At 42.3% G+C, this 25,229-nt stretch overlaps 3 protein-coding genes across 11 annotated transcripts in view; 2 read left to right on the plus strand and 1 right to left on the minus strand.

The window, feature by feature from the left end:
• wrn (WRN RecQ like helicase) overlaps window positions 1-4,549 on the minus strand; it is a 17,941-nt gene extending 13,392 nt beyond the window's left edge. For 2 of the 6 annotated variants that reach the window (XM_028971565.1, XM_028971564.1), the window contains exons 1-4: window positions 4,397-4,549; window positions 2,696-2,850; window positions 1,078-1,182; window positions 439-510 (exon numbers count right to left, since the gene is read on the minus strand). In XM_028971565.1, coding sequence (XP_028827398.1) covers window positions 439-510; window positions 1,078-1,110 — 105 coding nt within the window. In that variant the 5' untranslated portion in view covers window positions 1,111-1,182; window positions 2,696-2,850; window positions 4,397-4,549. Of the gene's footprint in view, window positions 1-438; window positions 511-620; window positions 1,183-2,695; window positions 2,851-4,396 lie in introns of those variants that run through there. The other 4 variants (XM_028971569.1, XM_028971566.1, XM_028971567.1 and 1 more) reach the window with 3 other exon arrangements.
• tex15 (testis expressed 15, meiosis and synapsis associated) lies at window positions 280-25,110 on the plus strand. Of its 4 annotated transcripts, XM_028971560.1 has the most exons (11): window positions 8,023-9,687; window positions 9,930-10,071; window positions 16,768-16,908; window positions 17,008-17,164; window positions 18,607-18,844; window positions 18,930-19,073; window positions 19,903-20,065; window positions 20,184-24,157; window positions 24,330-24,382; window positions 24,481-24,614; window positions 24,714-25,110. In XM_028971560.1, exons 2-11 carry the CDS (start codon window positions 9,993-9,995, stop codon window positions 25,067-25,069), a joined length of 5,439 nt encoding a protein of 1,812 aa, XP_028827393.1. In that variant the 5' UTR covers window positions 8,023-9,687; window positions 9,930-9,992; the 3' UTR covers window positions 25,070-25,110. The 4 variants fall into 4 exon arrangements, with proteins under 4 accessions (XP_028827395.1, XP_028827393.1, XP_028827392.1 ...); XM_028971559.1 differs by having other exon boundaries at window positions 24,481-25,110; XM_028971562.1 differs by lacking the exons at window positions 8,023-9,687; window positions 9,930-10,071 and adding an exon at window positions 280-416 and having other exon boundaries at window positions 24,481-25,110.
• On the plus strand, window positions 3,295-4,762 carry purg (purine-rich element binding protein G). The gene has a single exon (XM_028971572.1). The coding sequence runs from the start codon at window positions 3,581-3,583 to the stop codon at window positions 4,547-4,549; it is 969 nt and encodes a 322-aa protein (XP_028827405.1). The 5' UTR covers window positions 3,295-3,580; the 3' UTR covers window positions 4,550-4,762.
• Window positions 25,111-25,229: the final 119 nt, after the last annotated feature.

Below are 25,229 nucleotides of genomic sequence, written 5' to 3' on the forward strand. Positions count from 1 at the left end.
TTGCATGTCGGTGGTTTTAATGGCGCAGCCAATGGATGTATGCAAAACACACGCTGGACTGTAACTGAGTGAACCCAACACCCATAAATGCTGTAAACATGATGACAAGAGGCGTCCAAGCAAGATGTGTTGGCCCTCACATGCACAAAAACCTGACTACACAACTCGCAAACACAACTTTCCACATGTTTACCATAGAAACCAGTGTCAATAAATTTCCTGCACATGGGGGAACTCTAACATGCTAATTGCCTCAATTTGAATATGACTATGAGAAGGAAGCAGGCGAACAGTAACACTCGGCGACATTAATTTTCATGTGAGGAAAAAAGGGAAATATGATCACAGCGCAAACTGAATTCGACGCCTTTTCACTTTTGCAGCACATGGAGCTACCTATTGTACCCGGACAGCGCGTGAGTTTTATCATTCATTTACCTGTTCGTCTCCACCCTTTACCGAGCAATGCGACATCCATCGTGGTAACGTCCTGTCAGTCATCCTCACAATCTACCAAGACACAAAATGCATATTTGATGGTCGCAAATAGTTCCATAAAATTTTGCCTTCTCAAAAAAATCGACTAATGGTGGAAGTTTCCTACTCGGTTAGACACTCGCCTCTGAGCCAGGAGGTCAAAGGGTCAAACCCCACTTACTACCACTGCGTCCCTGGGCAAGATACCTAACCCTGCGCGTCTCCAGGGGGGACTGTCCCTGTAACTGCTGAGTAGTAGTTACATCGGAGGGCAGTTTCCAGTTGAAAACAGGGGCTCGCCCCGCCAGTCGGGACTCGCCTCTGCTGTCGTGCGAACTCTCGAGTGTTTAAGACGGCCTTCTGATTAACTCGATGTGCTGTGGTCACGTTGCAACGCAGTGTGCTTCTATTTCAAGACTTCGCGAAGTCGGGCAGCTCAGCGCGGATAATGTCACTGGCGTCTCGTCGCCAACGTAGCATCTCCGCAACTCGGGCCTTACCCGGCAGACGCTTAATACGCGTGTAATAATCAAACCGCGCCCGGCTGCCGGAGACTTTGCACGAACTGAGGCACAGCTGGCGCCATCGGGCACGTCTTACTTCGGTGGTGGAGGAAGGGGCCGTCGGCTCCATGGCCTGCCGAATCGCCGCCACCTGCCGGCGCGGGGTGGCGGTGCAGCCTCAGCGTGGTTGACGCAGACGGTCCTGTGCGACACGCCATGGAGAGACATTACGATATATACAAATGGAAAACATTCACACACAGTGGGGGAGCTGGCAACTCAGAATTGGCTGAAATACTAACTAACAGTGCGGAGAATTGTCTCAACCTAAAAACCAACAACTTCAAAGTACAGGGTGGGCCATTTATATGGAAACACCTTAATAAAATGTGAATGGTTGGTGACATTGAACACATTTTATAAGTGGTCAGAAATAAGTGTAAATAGCTCATGAAAGATTAAAGTTACGTTAAAAGCACACCATTTTTTTTCTTGTGAAATTACCAATAAATTTGACGTGTCACATGACCCTCTTCCTATTGAAAAAACAAAAGTTGGATCCAAATGCCGACTTCTAAATTGGCCACTATGGTCACAACCCATCTTGAAAAGTTTGCCCCCTCACAAATACTAATGTGCCACAAACAGGACGTTAATATCACCAACCATTCCTGTTTTATTAAGGTGTATCAATATAAATGGCCCACCCTGTATAACAATGGTTGTACTCGCAAAATTGCTGGAGAATTATCACAACTAAAATCCTACAAATTAAATAATACCGTTTATGTATACATTTCAAATAGTGTACATGCTCATATTGCATGCTCAAAGTATAATGTCCAAACAATAATGTTGTTTCAAATGAAAGGAGTACAACATGGACTATTAGATTAAATTAAAGTATTTTCATTTATTTAAAAAAAAGTCTGTTTAATATATTGTCTTATTTAGGTTATTTTTATTATGGACAAAACTGGTAATACTGTCCAGAGTTCCATATTATTAGGACACACCACAGATGGGTAATTGGCAGATAGAATATAGAGTTCATAGTTGGTTTGCTATGCTGCCAGGTGATGAGTTGTGAAAGTGTCACTGTGAAACACTGCAGCACAGCACACGGTGACACAACCAAATGTGTCCTCTGCTTTTAACCGTCACCCTTGGTGAGCAGTGGGCAGCCATGACCGCCGCACAGGGAGCAGTGTGTGGGGACGGTGCTTTGCTCAGTGGCACCTTGGCGGATCGGGATTCGAACCTGCATTCCCTTTTCCGTTTCATTAGGCGCATGGCCCTAGCGTAATAGTGGTCCAGGTGACCGGATGATTTCTTTGCAGCATGCCGTTCTCATTTACATTTACATTTACAGCATTTATCAGACGCCCTTATCCAGAGCGACTTACAATCAGTAGTTACAGGGACAGTGTCTTGCTCAGGGACACAATGGTAGTAAGTGGGATTCGAACCTGGGTCTTCTGGTTCATAGGCGAGTGTGTTACCCACTAGGCTACTACCACCTCGGACAATGCTGTTGTGCATGTGGTGTGGTATCGTCCCAGTAGTCACCTGACATGCACCCAATGGAGAACCCCAACAAGGCATACATTAAAAGTGAATACAATCCGTTTCTGATGTGGATTACGTGCCGAATAATCTTCCGCCCAGAATTGTGGCCTTCCAAACTGCATAGCCGACATCGACAAATTCCCCACCTGAATCCAGACACCCGTTCCAGGAGGAATCCTCCTGGGGGCTGTGCAGCAGGATGCATGCTTGCACCGGGCATGGGTTCGATTAGGACTGAACCACGCGTGGAACTCCACCGCGTTCTTCTCCCTCCAGTCATGTTCTCACATGGCACACGATGCTGAATAAAAATAAAAAATAAAAAGGAATTGCGCCACCTGCTGCGCAGATAACACACTCGCAGTATTTAACCACTATGACGATGATTTGAGAGGGATTCATGTCAATTGTGGCAGTATTTGCAGCGACGTGGTTATGCGGTAATTGATTAAGTAATCATTCCCTTTGCACCGTTACCACGGACGGCCACCGTGAAAGGTTTATTGCCCCGCATGGCCGTGAGGTGAAATGCATCCCGGGTTCTCCTCTCCGGCTCGACTGTCTCTCGAACACGGGGTGTCGGGGAGGGGGAGACGCGCTGCGGCTTCCCGTTCCCTGGGTTTCGTTGTAAAGTAATACGAGTGAAAAGCGAGCGCTCGGCGTAAACCCGACTCCGTCCCTTTAAACCGGCTCCCGCGCGGCGTGGGGTGGTGTGGTGTGGGGAGGGAGGGAGCGGGTCATCGGGTTCATTCCGAGCCTCCGCCGAAGCAGCGCCCTCTAAAGAGACCTCCGTCGGGCTTCCCTGGCGGGGAAGGAGTGCGCGATGTCCGGGAGGGGGAGAAAATGCCGCGGCTCCGCGCGACGCGCCTGACCTTTCTTCGGGACGCGGGGGCTTTTCGCCGGGCGGCTGCCATCTTCCAGGCCGGGCCGAGGCGCCGATCGAGGTTAACGCGCCGCGACATGGAGCGCAAGCCCGCGGCCGGGTAATTTCGGACGGGTTTCGCGGTGGACGGCGGCGCGGCGCGGCGGGGATGGAGAGAGGCCGGGCGCGGACCGCGTCGGATTCCTCGCCGAGGGGCGCGTTCCCGCAGCCGTGCGCCCAGCCGGGCGCGGACATCCAGGAGCTCGCCTCCAAGCGCGTCGACATCCAGAAGAAGCGCTTCTACCTGGACGTGAAGCAGAGCGCCCGCGGCCGCTTCCTCAAGATCGCCGAGGTGTGGATCGGCAGGGGCCGCCACGACAACGTCCGGAAGAGCAAGCTGACCCTCTCCATGTCCATGGCGCCCGACCTGAGGTACTGCCTCGGGGACTTCATCGACTACTACGCGCACATCGGGCTGCGCGGCGGCCAGGAGCAGAGCAACGGCCAGGGCCGCCCGAACGACGCCCGCCGGCGGCAGCAGGACCCGCACCCGCCGCTCTCGCCCGGCGGCTCGGCCGCGTCGGAGGAGCACGCACACCGGGTGCTCAAGAGCGAGCTGATCGAGCGGGACAACCGCAAGTACTACTTGGACCTGAAGGAGAACCAGCGCGGCAGGTTCCTGCGCATCCGGCAGACGGTGAGCAGGGGCCACGGCACCATGGGCTACTACGGCCAGGGCATCGAGCAGACCATCGTGCTGCCGGCGCAGGGCCTGATCGAGTTCCGCGACGCGCTGTCGCAGCTCATCGACGACTACGGCGACGACGGGGCGGACGAGCGCGGCCGCGCCGGCCGCAGCCACGACGAGTCGCCCGAGCTGCCCGAGGCCGCGTCCTTCCGCGTCGACAACAAGCGCTTCTACTTCGACGTGGGCGCCAACCGCTACGGCGTCTTCCTGAAGATCAGCGAGGTGCGCCAGCCGTACCGCAACACCATCACCGTGCCGCTGAAGGCGTGGGCCCGCTTCGGGGAGAACTTCGTCAGGTACGAGGAGGAGATGCGGCGCATCTTCACCTGCCACAAGGAGAAGCGGACAGACGGCCAGGCGCGGGCCGACAGCGAGGAGCCGGAGGATTGACGACAGCGAAATGGCGGGCGGCTTCTTTCTTTCCTTTTCCTTTTTTGCTTTTCTTTTCCCCTTTCTCGGTTCGGTGTCGCATAACGTACCTCTAAAACAGTACTGTAAAAAGAAGAGAGAGAAGAAGAAGAAAAAACAAAACAGTTAGCACTTTTACATTCTTTGACCCTCTTTCCTGAATGGCTATTTTAAAACAACAAAAAAAAAAAAAAACCAAGGACCTCACGTTTCATAATGAAATTAGCTGACGGTGGGTCAAGGGGCAGCCAGGCCCTGCGTAGTGGTGCTGGGCAATTTCAGGACGTCCACCAGCCCACCTGCGTAAGACAGGCGTGCGTACGCTGTACATTCAGGTCAGAAATGAGGTGGATCAATAATAATCATGCCAGCAAAACGCTGAAATAATGCGGACGATTGCACGCGAGAAGTCCAGAATGTTCCCGTGGGGGCCTGTAGGCAGCCGGAACCCCGAACGGGAGGAATCGGACGTGCGAAACGGGAATTTTCCATATGGTTTCAGCACATTGCCCAGCCCTACTACACAGGTTACAGCATCAGACAGATCACAGAAAGGACGGGTGTAGGCCGGGGTGGTGCGGTTTTGCAGCCTACTGATGTGCATCTGGGATATTATTTTTATATTCTCCCTTTTCATTCCTCCCTCTTTCCCCTAATCATATTCTGACATGCATCTAGAGCCATTATTTCCAGGGCTACCGTACGTCTTGAATATATTATAAAATAATAGTAAAGTTCCAACAGCCATTCACTGTTTAGAGAATTCTGCCACGTAACAGCTGATGTAAATGAAGAGACCTGTTAACTAATGAGAGAAGTCTTAACACGAGTAGAGTATTTTATTAATGTGCTGCTATTAAAATAATGAAAGATCAAGAATACATTACGGGATCGTGCGACCAGGGAGGCTAAATCATCGTGCGGAGCTGCAACAGGGAGTAGGCATCCCTTCGATGAACTGTCCTTTGTAGCCTTAAACGGTTCTCAGCTTCTGTGCGTCTGTGTGATTGCTGGGAACTCAAAGCCTTTCACAAAATTCTGATACTTGAAAAAATGCGATTTTGCCCGTCGGCTATCAGAACATAGAAATTAGCATTAGTATGCTTTTGTTTAACTGATGAATGGCATTATAGTAATATTTGACACATTTAGCCTTTGCATTTTTAAAGGTTCATTTATAGCTACAACATTAAAATATGAAATATAAGAAGTTTTTTTTTTTTTTTTTCGTTAGATAGCTTGTGCTTCCATAACATCATACAGTGCAGCTAGAAGCCAATGAAGGGAGAAATGTTAAAACAATAACCCACTTCCTTGTGTTAGTAGTTTCATATTTATATCGCAATAGTTTTTTGAGGTTACTGAGTTTGCTAAGATCTGTCTGTCTGTTCCAGCTCTTGTCCATGCGTTGTTCTTCTATCACAGTCAGTCAGTAGTAACTAAGGGATAAGAAAATTAGGCAAAAAACACATTTGGAAAAAAAATTGTTTAAAAGTTTGGCCTTTAGAAGATGTTTCAAACCTGGGACAGATTTCTATATGAGTATCTTAGTTAATTGCAGACTGCAAAAGAGAGCGACTAGTGCAGCGTGGTGATGTGAATAACTGTTGAATAGCAAGGAGCTAACATTTTTAGTTAGCAGAATAGCATGAAGATGGATCTAACACATATGACTTTTCATCCATTTGAAAGTGAAAGTGAAGTGATTGTCATTGTGAAACGCTGCAGCACAGCACACGGTGGCACAGCGAAATGTGTCCTCTGCTTTTAACCATCACCCTTGGTGCGCCCGGGGAGCAGCGTGTGGGGGGATTCCAACCGACAACCTTCTGATTACGGGTCCGTTTCCTCACCCGGCTAGGCCACCACTGCACCTGAATGGAAATGATTTTACCACCTAAATGATTTTACCACCTGGTAAAATGCTTTAATGCACCTCAAATTAACATCAATTTGTTGTTGCATAATCATGGTGGTTCACAGTAAAGAAGTTTTATGAGTAGATATATTGATTAGAATTACAGTTACCGATTGCCCATGTACTTGACATGACCCACAATCTCTTTAAAGGGTTCTGCCTTTAAAGGGTTCAGCGCAGCATTCATTCTAGCATTCCAGCCTATTTTTTACTGTGGGACAGAATAGCTACTGAATAATCTGTTGAACTGAATTCATTGTCTAATCCTTAAGATCAGTAGAGGATGTGCTGCTTAATGTCAGAGGCACCAGTGGATTTTTCCTCAGTCTGTGAAACACTACAAAATAATTGATCCATATCTCAAATGGAAAAAGTGGTAAAAACTACAAAAGGAAAGAAAAGTTCTTCCATGTTTTTGTTGCGATCTTTCACAGTTAATTCCAGTAATTAGTTAAAAATGAGTACTTTGTCTGAGCAAAATAGGACTTTTTTTGCTTTCCAAACCTGACCTTCCCACCTCTGCTGACAACCAGCTTATTAGTGTATTGCATTGTATTAAGGGCTTTGATGCTTTTACCTATATATTTTGGAAAGGGCATTACATCCTGAGTGAGTTGGGATTCAGTGTTTTATAGCCTTCATTGCGTTTTGCCCTTACAGAAGACAAAACTCTTAATAATAATAGCCGTGCATTGTCTTTGGTTTTGGTCCATTTCAGGATGGAATAGCATGTGGGCAAATTACACAATGATATATACTGTATTACACCTTTGTGTGAATCTGATATGGACGGTGCATACCACTAGAGTAAGAAGTGAATTTAGGAAGTTTGGGTGGTCAGTGATATGTCTCCACTAGTCCAGAGCTGTTCAGGGTCACAGGAGTTGCATTTCTTTGATGGGTCCATTTTTGATAATTATTGCATGAGAAGCACAAGTTTCATTTTTGAGGCTGTTAATGAATCATGTAGTCTCTTGGTCACGTGTTTGTTGTTTGAAAAGATTTTGTGTAGAAAAAGGCCTCTGTATGTGCATTTAATAATGTTTCATACTTCTCATGTACTTCTCAAAGCACATTTTTGCCCCACAATTGGAATTTGTTCCAGTAATGGTTTTAAATGCACTTGGAAAGGATGGTGCATACACTTAAAAGTTACATTTGTTCTCTGTTTGATGAATAGTGGTGACCGCACAGTGATTTGTTTTTCATATTAAAGAATGAATTACGTGAAAGGGATGTGCCAACCAAAACACCTGAAATATGCTTTAAACAGCAGCACTTCCCAGAAGATGCACTTTAGGAAAAGAGCACTTTTTCCATCTACTACAAAAAATTCAGTATTGAAATTGTTCAATTAGTATGTTTTTAAAAATACAAGCTCTGAAATATTTTTGTCACAAGTGTCACGACGTTCATTAATTCTAAACATGTTCAACTGCACCTAATGATAAGCTGAAACAGGTTTTGGTGCTGTTACTAGATAATAATTTTTTAATAATATACATCACAACACGTAAGAAAAAGGTGTAAATGTTAAATGTCCCAACAGCTGTCCTCTTTAACTCTAGTTCTTTACATCAACCATGAAATATGAATATAGAAACACATTTTGGAAAATATTTATTTTGAAAAGATGGCCTGGCACACAGCCTTGGCTAGACATGTAATGGTATAAAGAAAGTCCCACCCATGAAATCTATAGATGTCTTATAAGATGACTTTATCTTTGCACAATATGGGTAAAGTGATTTCAAATGAAATAATAGCTAGCACTTTAAATTACATGCACATCTTTGTGCTCTTACACCTCAAAGAACATTAAAGTTAAACTTAAAAATGTCTAAATATATTTATGGTACATTTTCTTGATATTGTGTTTCGCTGCATTTAATTTTTTATCATAATATTCAGAGCTTTTGTATTAAAGTGCACCCCCTGTTAAGCACAGTAACTAGAATCCACCCATAGGGCCAATTTAAATGACATTCACTAAAACAAACTTGAACAAATTTGGACTGTTAACATTTAAAATCTATTTGAATTATTATGACCCATACGCCTTAAAATCTGATTGTATATGTTTAAGCGGTGTTTCCCTAATTCCAACATTATTTGCAGAAGTTTAACAGTTATTCACCATTGAATGATTTAAAAAAGAAAACTCAACAAAATATACTGAATTCATTGTGGCACATGCAAAAGAGAAAAATATATAATCTATAAATATGCTTTGCCACCTGAAGTAATAGGCAGTTGTTGCGGGATATATTCATGCTTCTAGGGGGAAAGACCTCTATGTGTTACTCTTTGATAGTTGTGTAGGTAGTGTACTGTGAAAGTTTGGGGTTTTTTTCCGTTTGTTTTTGATTTGTGTTTATCATGGCATTTCTGTATCAGTTGGAAGTTATAATTATAAATGTTTGATAACAACTTTTTAACAAGAAATGGTGAAACAAAATGTTTTGGTGTATCTTTGGATAATGTAACATATAGCATTAGCGTGTCCTATTATAGTCTATAGATTATTATGAGACTCAAGACAAGAAAGCAATTGTTCTGTATTGTAGCACTTTCTTTAATATGTGTACTGTATTAGTTAATGTTATTCATGTATGGTACCGTATGAATATTCATTAATTGCCTTGTAATGTTTGTAAAAGGTTGCAACTTGTAGGGTACGTATCTGACGAAAATTTGAGTTTCTGAAATTCATGCATGCCGACAGTTGGGTCCTAACAGAACTGAAAAATACACAAATAAGTAAAACATGGTGCTATATTAAAAATATAATGGTGCTTATATGGACCCTAACTGCATGCATGCTGAGTGAAAATAGATCCAAGTAGAGAATAAACTTGAAGCTACACATGGTGGTCAGTTCTATCATGAATGACAACATGTCCTCCCTGAACACAGAGTGGGTTTATGAAACTGAAAATTGCAGATGCACTGTCGATTTGACACCTCGACATTAATCAAGACATACTGACACTGTACTCCTTGTTTGCAGAGTCATTTGCACTGGCACCGGCGGTGCATTTGTTATTACAGCACTTTTTAAACGTGTCTTGTGTTTCTGCTGTAACAGAAGTTTGTATATCGGACCACACCCACATTCCCAGCCACTCTGTTGAAATTGACAGGTTCGGACCAGACATGAATGGGACATCACTCAGCCAAAGGAAAATTGTGATCTGTCAAGGTGATGCCTCTTTGCAGTTACTCAGCCTTTGTGTGTGAGCTCCAAAAATCTGTAGACAATCTAATTAAATAAAAACCTTTTTTTTAATTCTTTGATTTCTAATGTTTATTTTCTTCAAACATGATATGCCAGAGAATGCGAAAGAAATTGGGCAAATGTGATAAGAATGTTGAGATGCTGGTCATGTTTATCAGTGTGGCTTTGTCTCCACAAGACTCCTGAATATATGCTTTGATGTCCAGGACCAAGACAGTGGATACTGCAAAATCAGGGCCCATGGACTGGACATCCCACAGCGGCTTGAAATGACTGAGATCTTGGGAAGGCCATGTCAGCATCTTAAACACCTTGTCATGTTCTACAAAACATTCAATGAACTCATTGGTAATACATTCTTTAATTTATCCATTAATTAAACACACATCATTGGAATTTTAGAACCATTCTGCTGTACTTTGTTGGACTACCAGTAATGAGGGGTCGCATAGCACGCATATGAATGAAATTCCATGGTTTGCTGGTCTGTATGTGTGTTGTGGGCCACATCTGATGTGTATTAGCCGACAATTGCGTATTAAAATAGCTGCGGTGGAAGTCGAGCTGTGCTGGATTGCCCAAGTTAAAAGAACCAGGATGGGCGTGACGTCACGCCCGTTATTTTCGCGCGCGCTGAGGTCATGTCCAGCGGCGCACGGTAAGGAACATTTCCTCGTAAAAAATTGTTTTAAAAGCTCTCATCACGTGTAATATTCAATACCCATTGTACAGTTTGGTAACGCATAGCATGCTTTAATTCGACATTTTCCCTGTAAGAATGGTTTAGCCAAACCTAGTCTAAGGAACGTTAGCGTAATTAGCCATAAAAATGCTAGGATTACATTATTTCATAATGAACGTTGCTTAAATGATTGATTTGTTTCTGGCTGTTTAGGAAAGGGTTGTGTTTTTGCTACGTTCTGAGTTGTGAATAAAGTTGGCTCTGGTTACAGTATATTAACTAGGGGTGTTGAAATTAATCGTATAATCGATGCATCGCGGTGCAGAAATTGCATCGATGCAGTGTAGAACATAATCGATCAAATCATAATGATTTTCTTTATGGATTCTCGTTAAAAAGTAGTGCCGGTAGTGACTGTGGCGGCCTGATCTACAGAGCACACCGCCGCTCCGGGTCGGAATATTAACGCTGCGCGACACCCGGCGGCCGTGACAGATTTTCGCGCGACAAACAGAACCCCAGCGGCCGCGTTTTCTTTCTGCCACTTCGAATCTCAATCACGAAGCGCGAATGGAGGAAAAACGCAATCTACCCACAATATGACATCTGACTTTTTCTGACACTTGAGTCACCGCACATGCACAAACAAACTTGTCAAGTGCAGCACAGCTAAGACGCTAGCGAGTTACCTCGTGTTTAGCCCACGTTTTTCCTTTTAAACTTAAAATTGTATAAAAAATGAGTGGGGAATCAAGACCAAGGAAAAACATTTAAACTTATTATTTTCATATGGAGTGGGAGTATTTTTTTTTTCACGATGACCCCTGGTCTAAAGTATCGGTGGGGGTACTGCTGGTTGCCTTTCTGACTGGAAGACGTGCTGCATCGTGCTGGTAGCTCAGATGTGCAGCTTAGATGTGTATAAAACACACATGTATATATACTTGAGATTTCGCTGGTAGCTTTTACTCATCGCTTAGCTTGGATTTCGGTCACATTGTTATGGTTTATAATGGCACAATTTCTAATGGAGAGCAGGAAGCAAAAATGGAGAATAGTCTATGGAGGAAAGTGTTGCAGAGTCTGTGTTGTTTGGATTTAGACTTATTGTCTTAACAGCAAAACATGCAATTAATTAAAAAAAAAAATGTGTTGGACGTGACCGTATCTCATGAAAACGAGTGTGTTTTGATTAGGGTTGCCAACCATCCCGAATTGTCTGGGACATCCCAAAAACTGGACGAATTTGATTTGTCCCTCCAGGGGCATTGAGCATGAGACACACGCATTTCAACAAGTTCACAGGCTCACACGCCACACGTGGCATTTCTCACGTTTAGAAATGTTTTAATGTTTACTGCACAGAAATTCTGAGTGCATGCACAGATTTCTCAGATGGCGGACAGTAGTGCCTCTCAATGAAACAAGCACGTCTCCGCTGGGTCCTAGAGCCTGTAGCTTATCAGCCAATCCAAAAAATAAAGGGCCTAGACAACAGCCAATCATAAAATTGCAGTATTGTATCTGCAACACAACCACCCTGGAATTCTTCGTCTTATTCTGTGTATGTGCAATTGGTTTATTTAAATTCAACAATGCCTAAGACAAAGCTATTCCGTTTCTTGTGAGTATATCTGCTGGGGGTATCGAAATTAATAGTTTAATCGATGCATCACAATGCAGAAGTGAATCTCCATCTCTGAACTTAATGCATATACCCTCAGGTGGTGTACCTGAGGTGAAACACAAACCCAAAATAAATATCTGTGCCACCAGTGCCACCTCACCATTGTTGTTCTTGGGAGCACTACACATGCTTTGGAGAAGTTCCCTTCAGTACAAAGCATGGACTGAATGCCGACAATTTTTCTGCTCATCATAGCAAACCAAAGTGTCCACTTAACTGTTGTATTTGAAAACAATGTAGAAAATTTATGGCATGCATCGTGATGCATTGATGTCAAGGCACTGATAATCGAAATCAAATCCAATCGTATGACTAGTGGAGGTTCACACCACTAATATCTACAAGAGCGGTGGAACTTATTGCGATGCAAGGCAAGTTAAAACTTACACAAATGTCCTGCAAAATGTCAATTTTATTGCAGAGAAATGGGACTGTTCGGCACCTCAACACCATGCTGCCCCAAAGATCATCACATCATCCACATCACCTCAAATACCTCAAAAATCCTTAAATTGTGTGCAGAACTCACACACAGCCATTTGCTTTTTTGGTGCTAACTGCACAAAACAAACTGAACAACAGTACCGCACTCTGCACTTGTAATTGAAGTATTGCACCCTGCACTTTAATAATCTCTCATCACCTCACACTGCGCTGCTGTATTATTCTATTCATCACCATACTATCATTCATGTCATTACCACTAGTGTTATCAAATAAAATCGATTTTATTGCCACATCATATGACACTAAATACACGGTACAGTGCATACGAGTGAAATTCTTGTGTGCAAAGCTTCTCAGGCAGGAGTGGTGTTACAAAAACAATAAACATATATGCTTATAAATGATCTATATGTCATGATCTGGTCTGGAGGGGGCAACTCCAGGTTGGGGATTCAGACCGGAGTTTCATGTTCGTCCTGTGTTGCCAAGTTTCCTGATTGTAGTCACCTGCGTATGATTGTATAAAGCTGCCCGGTTCATCTGTTCACCGTTGTTACGTGATGGTTCCCCTGTCCTGTTCACAATGTACTAAACCCTTGTTTTGTGATGTTGTGCGTATGTGTCCTTGTTCCTCGCCATGTTCAGCCATCGTGACAGAATGACCTGACCAGATTTAGACGCAGCTGATGCCGCGAAATCCAGCATATGTAGTACATCTTTCTTAACATTTTGGCAAAATTATTTTATTTATTGATTTTTGTATTTTTTGCAGTATTTTTTTTTGTTTAATTTAGTAAAATATTGTATTGAAAGCACATGGTATTTAAAGTTGTTAAAAGTGAAAAGTGAAGTGATTGTCATTGTGATACACTGCAGCACAGAACATGGTGACACAATTAACTATGCACACGAATAGTGTCCTCTGCTTTTAACCATCACCCAGTGGGCAGCCATGACGCGGGGAGCAGTGTGTGGGGACGGTGCTTTGCTCTGAGGCACCTCAGTGGTACCTTCGGATTTGAACCATCAACCTTCTGATTACGAGGCCGCTTCCTTAATAAAATATAAAAATGATTTGTAGCTCGCACGCGGTTTCTGGATTAGGATTTTTTTTTTATTTAGTTTTTTGAAAATGCAAGTCAAGAAAAAGTGCAATAGTCTGTGGATGAATATAGTAAATAGCTCTATGTTCCTCTATGTACCATCCGACCTATACAACTCATACAAAATGCAGCAGCACGACTGATCTTCAGCCTTCCCAAATTCTCCCATACCACCCCTCTGCTACGTTCCCTCCACCGGCTCCCAGTAGCTGCACGCATCAGATTCAAAATACTGATGCTGGCCTACAAAGCCAAACATGGAGCTTCCTACCTCACAGTCCTTATTACACCTCGCACTGCACCTCGTATTCTCCGAGCCTCCAGTACTGCTCGCCTGGTCCCTCCATCTCTGAAGGTAAAAGGAAGACATTCATCTAGACTCTTCTCCATCTTGGCCCCTCGGTGGTGGAAAAAAGAATTGTCTTTTTATTAGAGTGGTTGTGCCACTGCAGCTTAACCATAAACGTGTTCTCCTCCATTGTTGTATTGAAGTATGTGACACCTTTGGGGTCATAGGTCAGATTGGACTAGGGAAATATAGTCACTTTCAGACCAAAAGCAATGTGCCCTTTGCTTTGACCTGAAACTCATTGTGACTCGACTCATCTCGTCTCAATTTAAAATAATCCCGACCCCTCTTACCTGTCTCCTCTGTTCCTGCCTCCTGTTTCCCCGTCCCGCTTCACGCTCAATCAAACGTTGTTGGTTCACCCGCCCCTTTTGTGCCGTCCTGCAATTAGGTTATATGTCCCCGCCAACAATTGCTTTGGCCAGTGCTGGGTTAAGGTTGTGGGAATCACCAGCTTCCTCCTTCCCAGGGCGTTCCTCAATGAGTCGCATGACACTAATTCGTCAGCGCACACAAAAGCCACTCTGCCACCCACACGGAGACATGGAAAAGAGAAATTCACCCTGGAACCCGTTTCAGAATATAACCTTTCTGGGACCCCTGAAACGGCGTCTCCATGTGGACGAGAGGCCAGATGGGATAGAAAACGTACTGTTTCAGAGAAAAAAAGTTTTCATGTGGACAGGGCCTAAGTCATATTCTGCCTTGTTAGAGACGTGTAATTCAAGAATATTTGTTGTTTTGTGAGGTTGAAGAATCCAGGGCCGAAAAAAGCACAACCACAAAGTGGAGGAGCAGTGCAAAAGGTGCAGTCCCATCGAGCACAACAGCATTGCCTGTGCAGACTGCCTCAGACTTCCTCTGGTGCTATCATGCTGTAGCGTGTGACCTCTTTCTCGGGTGATTCAGTGGTAAAGTTTGGTGGGCGGAAAGAAATGCGTGGGCCCCTCTTTGGGGTTTTAGTAGATAGTCTTGCAAAATTCCCTCACCCAAATGTACTAGAAAACTTTCACTGAAGAGTGCAGGCTGTTATAACTGCAAATAGAGGAGCATAGCAAAATAACAGGCTGTTCAACAAGTAGATATGGTTGTTATAGTGAAAAAACTCACTCGGGTCACAAGATCAGATTTACAGTTACTTATCTGCTGTTGTGTAGCTGCACACCGTCCATGTCCAATGTCATGTTCTCAGTCCCATTGCCAGGAAAAGTTAGTCTCATAACCACAGTTACGCAATGATTGAAAATTCGAATTATATTTTCTTTGACCATTAATGTCATTGAAGTGCAACAGTCATAGCTAAGGATATATATAGCTAAACATTTACCAGTCAACAATTAAAACAGGTGCTAATGCTGATGCTGCTCCATGGGTGCTCAAATTGATGTATTAAGTTCGCTCATTAGTTCGCTGCAAGTAAAGTCAGTAGGAGAAAATTACAGATGTTAAATATGATTTTATTGAATTAGGGTGAATACAAAAGTAAAAGGCCAAAATGAGAGGATCTATACCCTATACAAAAGTCGTACACTAACGAAAGCACATCAAACACTGACCTTGTGCTGCTCTAATAATGAGAGACAAGAGGCACGTCTGACTTTTAGCTCTGCTGGGTAATTTCCTGTGCCATCGTATTTAGGACTTTGAGGTCTAGTGATTTCCTTTTTTTGACAAGATGACTCTTCCTCAAACTGCACTTAGCAAAGCATTTACCAGGCTCTGAAAATATACTGCATACTCAAGATTTGAACAATAAGGTAACATTCTTCCATTTGCTGCTTCTTTGACCAGTGCATTAGATGTATAGATCAGATCAGAATGAAGAAGATTTTATCAAGGTTATTGTTGTGGAGCTGTTGTCCATGAGATGCACTGCGACTTAAAAACTACTTCTCTTTACATCTCTTTATATGTGGTACAAAAAATTCTAAAAATGCTTTTCAAAACAATGACTAAATACAACCTACTTGTTTGTGGTTTACTGTGTGGTTAATCGAGAGCCTTTTTACTCTGTGGTTTTTGAGAGCCCTTTTTCAAATCGTAGCTCATGATGAAATCATGTTTCTTCTAGGAACACAAGACTTTGTTCCTTTTTTATTTTAATCCTAATACTTTGTACACTGATTGTACACTATATTTATCCTGTCTTAATAATGACTATTATGGTACATAAACAATGGTAAAATGCCCATGCAGAATTCATCTATGTAATTTTATACCAAATTTGTTGTCAAATCTGGTTTAACATTATTTTTCCTGAAGTAACTATGGTTAATTATGCAAAACAAACTATGCAGAACAAAATCTTATCCCAAATTGTAGAAATAATTTTGAACTAAAGTTGTTGAACTGACAGACTTATTTAAAGATATCAGATTTGCTGTAATATCCATTTAATCTATATTAATGCCTTGTGTATAAAAAAGGGCATATACTGGAGGTGTTGTAGGTGATGGCGTTGCCAAATTATTGCATTTTAGATTAAACTATTCAATTTCCCAGCATAAAGTAGAGTCATTTTAATTCAATATATTTAGATAGCGGTAGAAAGAAAGTATTCTTTTGCTACATTTCTAAGTAGTAACTGCTGAAAGCCTTTTCTTAATAGACCCAGACTCACCCACACATGTATCATGCAGTATTGAGGAACATCATGTGAGTCTCACACTTGCCTTACAAGGACAGGAATATACTACTGTTTACTTGGAGGATGAATGCCATTATGTCATTATATTATGTCATTATAGTATTATAATTATATATAATTTTTTAACAGGATGGTATTCACTAATAAATAACATGGAGACAAAAAATCGAATGACTAGAGTGACTGGGTCATTCTTGAACTCCTCATGTCCAGAAGTCCTGAAACCGAAGAACTTCACGATTCCAAGAAAAAAAAGAACAGCTGCGACAGGTAAATCATTTACTCCTCATTCAAAATGATATTATGTTATTAAACCAAGAAGATGTTATGTTAATGTTTGAACTGCCTGATTACTTCCTCTATTAACAGACGTGCTTGAGCCATGTCTTAAAGAAAGCTGGGACTACTGCCTTGTCCATTCCATTTTGAGTGACTGCAGATTGGACCACGCACAGGAGACATGCAAATGGGGCGATGTGAATCTTGTGCACAATGATTATCTCCTGAAAGCATTCACTGAAAAAAGGTAACTTTCAATTGAAAATGTCACAATTTGTCTAAAATTGGGCGCACACAGCAGATATATCTCATTTCTGCACCTAATTCCCCTCAACCCCAAGACGTGACACCGTTGGCTTGCTTGTTAAGTGAAAATGAAGTGATTGTCATTGTGAAACACTGCAGCACAGCACATAGTGACACCACGAAATGTGTCCACTGCTTTTAACCATCACCCTTGGTGAGCAGTGGGCAGCCATGACAGGCGCCCGGGGAGCAGTGCGTGGGGACGGTGCTATGCTCAGTGGTTTGGAATTTAAACCGACAACCTTCTGATTACAGGTCCACTTCCTTACTTGCTAGGCCACCAGTACCCCACAATTTTAATTAGGTGGAGCAGTGCTGCTTCCAATCATCTGCTCACTTGGAAGATGAGTAGATATGTTTCCTTGACTTTCTGGTTTCTCATTTAAGCACGGCATCATAATGGCAATCTGATCCAGCACCCCTTTTTCAAAGCTGAACTTATAGTGTTGTATCCAGATCACATCACTGAACAGAGTTAAGAATTAATGAAACATTCTTATTAAACACTTTGTTCTTAACATAGTTGAATGTGCTAACAACAAAAGTACACCAAAATTATCCATGATAATCAAATTTATCAACTCATGGAGGTCTGGATTTGGAGTCACACTCAAAATTTAAGGGAAAAACATGCTACAGGCTGATCCAAGATCCTTAAAACAAGTCAAAATGAGGATCAGTAGTGTGTGTGGCCTCTATGTGCCTGTATGACCTCCCTACAACGCCTGGACATGCTTCTGATGAGGTGGTGGATGGTCTCCTGAGTGATCTCCTCCCAGACCAGTCTGTGGTGTAACGTGCCGTTGGTGGATGGAGCGAGACATCAAGTGCTCTTCGGGTCTGTGGAACAGGCGGGTCAGTCCATAGCATCAATACAGGAACTGCTGATAAACTCCAGCCACATGAGGTCTAGCATTATCTTGCATTAGGAGGAAGCCAGGGCCAACCGCACCAGCACATGGTCTCACAAGGGGTCTGAGGATCTCATCTCGGTACCCAATGACAGCCAGGCTACCTCTGGTGAGCACACGTCTGTCATGTCTGTCAGCAGTCCTGCTGCTGGGTTGTTGCCCTCCTACAGCCTCCTCCATGTCTCCTGATGTACTGGCCTGTCTCCTGGTAGTGCCTTCTTGCTCTGGACACTACGCTGACAGACACAGCAAACCTTTTTGTCAAAGCTCACATTGATGTGCCATCCTGGATGAGCTGCACTACCTGAGCCACTTGTGTGGGTTGTAGACCGCATCCGTCAAATTATTTTTTTGAGCAGTGTAGTTAAATGGACTTGCCCATAAATGTTTTCTTCACTTTCCACATTCAACTGTGTATCATGGTGCTTAGATTAGTGCCTGTTTCTTTGTGTGTACTCTTACAATTTTTCAGAAATGAGATGCGGTCCATAGGCAGACATGCACGAGAAATGGAGGAGAAATTTTGCTTTCTAACAGCATCAACAGAAGAAACATCACAAATTTGTAAAGAAGGACTGAAGGTTAACAGCACAAATCAAAACAGTCTGGGAAAGCCCTCACATGGAGTACATTTGTATAGGCATGCTGATGTTGCCTTGAAAAATTCTGGCTGTCACGTATCATTTGGCCAAAACCTTATAATTTTTAAGGTTAGTGGTTGTATTAATAACTCATTTTTTTAGAAGTATGTCTTTTTATAGTCATTTAATACATTTCCCCTCTGTCTTTTTGAAGGTGCTTCTAGGAAAGATGAAAAAAGTAACTCCAAGTTTAGTTGACAGCAACACACAAGATCCCACAATCAACTTTGACTGCCACATAGCCAAAGGCACAGTCTTGAACAGAAAGACTATATCTCAGCAATATTTAACTTCCTCTGTAAGTATAAATGTTTTATTTACTAGTCACATACATACCACTGAAGTCAGACATTTACACGTTATACTAAATATAACAGTTTAAGATATCTACTTTTTGCAACAGTCAGATTATTTCACTTTTTGAACATATTTGTAATGCCACATTGGGTGAAGGAAGAACAGGTGCATGACATGTTGCTTGCAATGTTGACTTTTTTTATAAGTTAAAAGGAAATTGGCACAAGGGCCAAAAAACATGAACAGGCATCACAGATCTAGTGGGTTATATGCACTTTTAACTGTGCTCTTAACAGCTTGGACAGATCCAGAAATGTGTCAAGCCTTTAGGCCTTTGCTGAACACAGGAAAACTACTATGTCAAATAATCATTCAAGATGTAAAAAAAAAAAAAAATAATTATGGACTTCCACAAAATTGGTTAATTATTGGGATCAATTTCTAAATGCCAGAATATTCCATGCTCATCACCTACAGCCTAATTAACCTGTTCTAGTTTGAAGCCAGTTCTGTTTGGAGGAATTGACCGAAAGCTATTGTTAGAAGCTTGTGGAAGGCTACCCAAAACATGTAACTATTAAAGGTAATGCTACCAAAAATCTAAACCTGTGACCAACTAGAGTTGTGATATGGTCATTAAAATGGTCATGAAATAATCTGTATGGGAACATTTTTGGAGTAATTTACTGTTGCCCTGTCTTTGCCCTGTTTTTTAAAAAATATGTGTAGGTATTAATGGGAATTTAAGGAAATTAAGTGAAAATATCTCATATTCAACTATAGGATTTAATCAAATATATATTTTAAATATATATTTTGCATTTTCTCAGGTGTTTGTGTTTGACTATAACTTGAACCTCGAGCTCACTACAAGACCCAGACAGTGTTTACCATATGCAGTGGTTTCAGTTCTTTCTGTGAAGATTACTTCACCCTTACCATCAAGTATACCTGCATCAGTTACTGACCCACCACAGATGAGTTTCACAAATGGTAAAGAACAAAAAATTTAATTAATTTGCATTTTTTAAAAATGATTAACATACATTGGAATATTTTAGGTTTCTACATAACCATACTTTATAATTTCACTTAAATTTCACCTGTACAGGTCCATTTGAATCTTTGAAACATTGTACAGTTGCTCAACGACGAGGAAGAGGGAAGAGTGCTATGGTGACATTTAAGCAATTTGCAACATCACAGGCTCAAGGAGCTTCAGCACAACCTGGAGTGTCCCATCTACTTCCCCAAGGAATGGGTTCAGTCCCAGTTTTGGAAAAACACATGCAAAGCTTCACGTCCATCATCCACAGTAACACATGTAAAAAGTCTGGTGTGGAGAAAGTGTCTTCTGTGGTGTACTCCTCTAGAGTGATAAAGGACCCACGACTTCTTGGCCAAGACTCAATACAAATCAAAAAGTTTCTTTCAAAGGAAGAACTGACTACGCCTTCAGAGAAAGCTGTGGTGCATAATCAGAATGGTCCGTCAATCTCTGACCACCAGGAATATAAAAGTGTAAATTCTGCCACTGGATCGGTTGCAGAGGAGATTTACAAACTAGACGAGCAAGATTGTACTCCACTTCATGCTCCACCTCCATCTTCTTCCCTAAAGAAACCAGAACGACTGCGTTCCATTAACCTGTTCAACATGAAATTGAAGAAGTACTCTGTATATTTACAGATGACCGCGCATGAGAGAAAAGAACATATTTTTTCAAAGAAAAATATGTCTCTGGATAACAAGAAGTTGTTACTAGATAGAATTGAATTTTATGAGACTTACTATAAGAAGTACATGAAGGCACTGCTTTCACCACAAGAACAAAATTCTGAGTTATGTCCATCATTTAAGGCAAATGAAAAAGATGTCTCTCTGTCAGAAACACTGCACAAACCCAGAACACAAAGGATAGATGAAGAAATATGCAGAGAGCACAAACAAAAGTTATATTACATGCTCTCTTCACCAAGTGAGAATGAAATCAAAGGGGACAACACTGCTCTCTTAGATGATAAAACCATAAAAACGGAAACAGAGCGCAATATCCTAAGAGATGGTGAGCAGCAAGATGAAGGCTTGGTATCAGTTTTACTTGAGTCTGACAAGATGACGATCTTTGAGTCCTCTGTGGTCTCAGAGGAAAGTACAAAGTCACATAAAATCCCTCAAAACCTTTCCGATTTACAAATACAAGAGAAAAAGCACAGACATCTAGCAAGTGTTTGGACAGAACATTCTGCAATAAGTGAACTTAATTTCAAATCCATCACAGAAGCTGCAAGCTGTGAGTCCAATGTTATTTGTAATGACAGTTCACAAGACAGTATGTGTCAGAAGCAGGAGCCACTGGCTATTATAGAAAAATCCATTAGGACTGACACTGAACTTTGGGAGGTTGCTGCTTTTGAAGAAGTTACAACAGCGAGAGACATAGATGAAGATGGCAAAAATAAAGGTGGAGCTCATGAGACTCCTGAGGTCAATTTCCAGTCGGATGATAATGCCATTTTCATTACACTCTGTAAAAGACTTCAGTTTGCTCAGATTATGCCAAACCAAATTCCAACCTATACAAAGTCATACTTGAAACCCAAAACTGCAGAGCAGCCTGATGAGATCAATCAAAGGCACGATCACTATGGTGAATCTAGCAATGATTGGAATTCGGTAGATCATTTGAGGCTTGAAATCACAATCAAAGCAGATGAGGATCTAGATATGAGAGAGACAGCATTGCTGTCCGAACGGTTCGCAGTTTTACAGTTCTCAAGATCACCTCACGACAGCGCTAAAGCAGGCTTTGTGGATAAAAAAACTGCTTTAGAAACCTTTTCAGAGGAAAATGAAGCCTGGAAGGCAAAAGTGAGTAATATTCAGTTAGTCAAAAATTTTGCAGACAGGTATAAACATAACACCTCAAACAATTTAAGGAGCTTTGGTCAAAAATGTAGGAACTGGTCTTCATGCCATAGGTCTCGAAATTTAAGAAAGGAAATATGCAAAAAGGCACGTAAAGTTAAAATGCAATGCCTCAAAAAAACGAAGAACGAACATCTGAAAAAGCTGCTGTCATGGAGAAGCAGCCAATCTGAAGCATCACACATCACTCTGACGGACAGCGGATGTGATTCAGCCCAAAGTTATCGGATCCAAACTACGGATTCTAAGGATTCTGTCGACTCTGTGCCAGCACCTGACCAGGCTCCAGACCACACACTCGATCCAGAGGACCCGAACAGCAATGCTTCACCTGAAGATTTCAAACGCCCAAAAGAAAGTGGAGCAGAGAAAGGGGCACTGCAAAATGACACAAGCACTGTTGCTTTGGAACAAAGCAGGAGTGGTGGTACTGAAGAAGGACATGCAACACGTGATTCAACTGAAAATCTTTCATATTCTCCTACTCATGAAGATGCAGGGATACAGTATGAATCTGAGTTAGGAAACGGCAATACTCACACAGAGAATCCAGAAGTGGAAATTGTGGAGGAAACAGACAAACAGCAACATTCTGGTAAAATGGACAATGATGGTGAAAACAAAGCGCTTGGGGACGTAAGAGACACCAAATTTGAACCGCCTGGGAACTCCAGTGTAGCTGTGCATGGACAGTCACCGCAGGTTTGGGTAGTCTTAGACACAGGCATGGTGGTACAGAAAGCACAACTACGTTCCAGTACAAAAACTATTTCAACTGGTCCTCTCACGACAGCTGAAATGGAGGAAAATGCAGGAAAGAATTCTGCAAGGAACTTGAAAGAGATGAACCCGGTTACCAGAGTAAGTTCTGACAGCACAACTGTCTGGCCATTCTCAGAAACAGCCAACCATTATCCCACAATTGAATTGAGTACACACCCCCTCAACGGCACTATTCTGCCCTCCCCAGTCTCTAGCAGGCAGCGCCACCTAGGCTGTCAAACGGTTTCAAAAAAGTCCGTCTGGGGACAAAGCGCAGGCATGGGTACGGTCAGTGCTCCAGCTCTTTGGAGAGAATACAGTGTGATGGACATTTCCAGCATTCTAAGGGAGGCTGTTCATGCAGATTTTTTGCAGGGGCTCCACCCGCTGCTGTCCAAATGTAAATGCATGCTTCAGTATTTCATTTCAAATTTTGAGAAGGATCAAGGCATTGAGTTCCACAGTGCTGTTGTTTCTCGGGACATCATTGTGCAGAGTTATCAAGACTACACACCAGCACCCATCAATCTGAAGTATGAAGCGGTGAATTCCTTCTTGGAGCTGCAGATGATGATGGAAGCTAAAGAATATGTAGAAAACAAATTGTGTTTTCTAAGTGGTAAACCAACCAATAGGAGCATGCTTTGGTATGATCACACACTTTGTGGTGAATTGTACAAAGGAAAAGTTGGTTTGCAGCGACAGGCATTACTCTATTCATCCTTTCAGCACGGCCTTGCTGTTGAAGGTTACAGTGCATTACAGAAATACCACTTTGCAGTGACCTCCTTAAATCAACAGTTGCAAACAGACCCACATTGCTCATACTATCTGTATCTCAAAAGCCAAAGAGAAATGTTTGAAATTGAGACTGCCCTGAGAAATGTCACTGATTTTGAAAGCTTTTTTCTGTCAGTTCCACTTAGTTGCATGATGAATTTTGGTGACACTGTGGAACACCTGATGAAGGTCCAGAACTGTGTAATGGCTTTTGTAGACTCTCCTCAAGAACTGACTGGAGCATTTGATGTCGGAAAAGCTGAGCATCTCTCCATTATCTGTCGATATCTCCAGGAGAAAATTAACTACATGAAAGCTTGCCCAGTGATGAATAGTCAGGTGTCATGGTTTGGCTTAGAGCATCTTTGGTTTGATGCCGCAAAGATCTTTGAACTCAGAGACACTGAGCACAGAGGTGAACATGAAGAGCACCTTTACTACAATGGTGCACATCCAAATATAATAAAGGGAGAAATGAAGGCGCCATTGTCAGCTGTTCAAAGGCCAGAAGACAGTCACGAGCCAGAGGCTCCTGAAATGCCAACAGATGTACGAGAAGGCCAGTTGTGGAGCTGTAAAATGGGGACAACAACAAAGAGGAAGCACTCTGCCAAGGTAAGAGCTTCATTGTGTTCCTGGTTTACTCACATTAAGTGAAAAATCTAACAATTAAACTGTATTTAAAATTGCCAGCTCATAACCGACTGTTTTGATTAACGTACTTGACAACCGTCTTTGTATATGCTAATATTTGTCACAAATTGAAGCCATTGATTATCTATTTTAGGAATACACTGGGAATAGGACAGATGAAACTTCAACAGTACCAGAAAAACTGAGGTATGGAAACTGGTGGCTCAGGATTTAGAAATGTAAAGTTAATATGACTTTTTCAATCATATATTGCATGGTCACCTGTTGTTCATCCTTTTTTGCAGGCGGCCTTACACTTTGTTGGGATATAAGAATCAAAATGTTCATAATTGTACCGAACAGCAGATCAACTTTGGCCACTTTCATCCAGCAAATTACTCCGAGAATTTGCTTAAACAGCACCTAGTGCTCTGGAGAAGTAGGAGACAAGATAACACTGCCGCTGTAGTGGTAGCGGAGCATTCATCACATGTGGACGTAAGGGCCAGTTCATTAAAACAATGGTCTAACTTGACAGGAAGCAGTGGGGGTATGCAGCCATTACTGGATTGTTCACTGAGTGCAGAGAACGTCTCCAGAAATTATGGAGGGGACGCCCACCTGCAAGTCAATAATGCCTCGCAACTTTCTGAGGTCACAAGTCCTGCACACCACTCTCTACACTTCCAGTCCTGTTTTCCTCCCACAGTTCATGCATTACCTCCTGTGATGCCTCTTGTGAACAGGTCTGAAAATGCGATCCCTCTCCAACAACATGCGACAATGAAATATCCTTTCTTCTTATGGAATGGGCGTACATATAATCTGGCTGTACCACATGACACCACTCTCACACCCACTGCCAATTTACAGGAAGACTACTTAGCTAATTAACACTTAAAGCAGACATTTGGCCATCTTTTCAGGGGATCTCTAATGGCTTGCAGTAATTTTTTGTTAAAATCTTGTTAAGTTTATGTTGATATCTTAAATTCAGACATGTGTAAATAGTTTTTGATTGAGCTATATTTATAGTGTTACTTGTTTAATTACA

Source organism: Denticeps clupeoides, chromosome 3 (genome assembly GCF_900700375.1).
Source record: "Denticeps clupeoides chromosome 3, fDenClu1.1, whole genome shotgun sequence".
Lineage (NCBI taxonomy): Eukaryota > Metazoa > Chordata > Actinopteri > Clupeiformes > Denticipitidae > Denticeps > Denticeps clupeoides.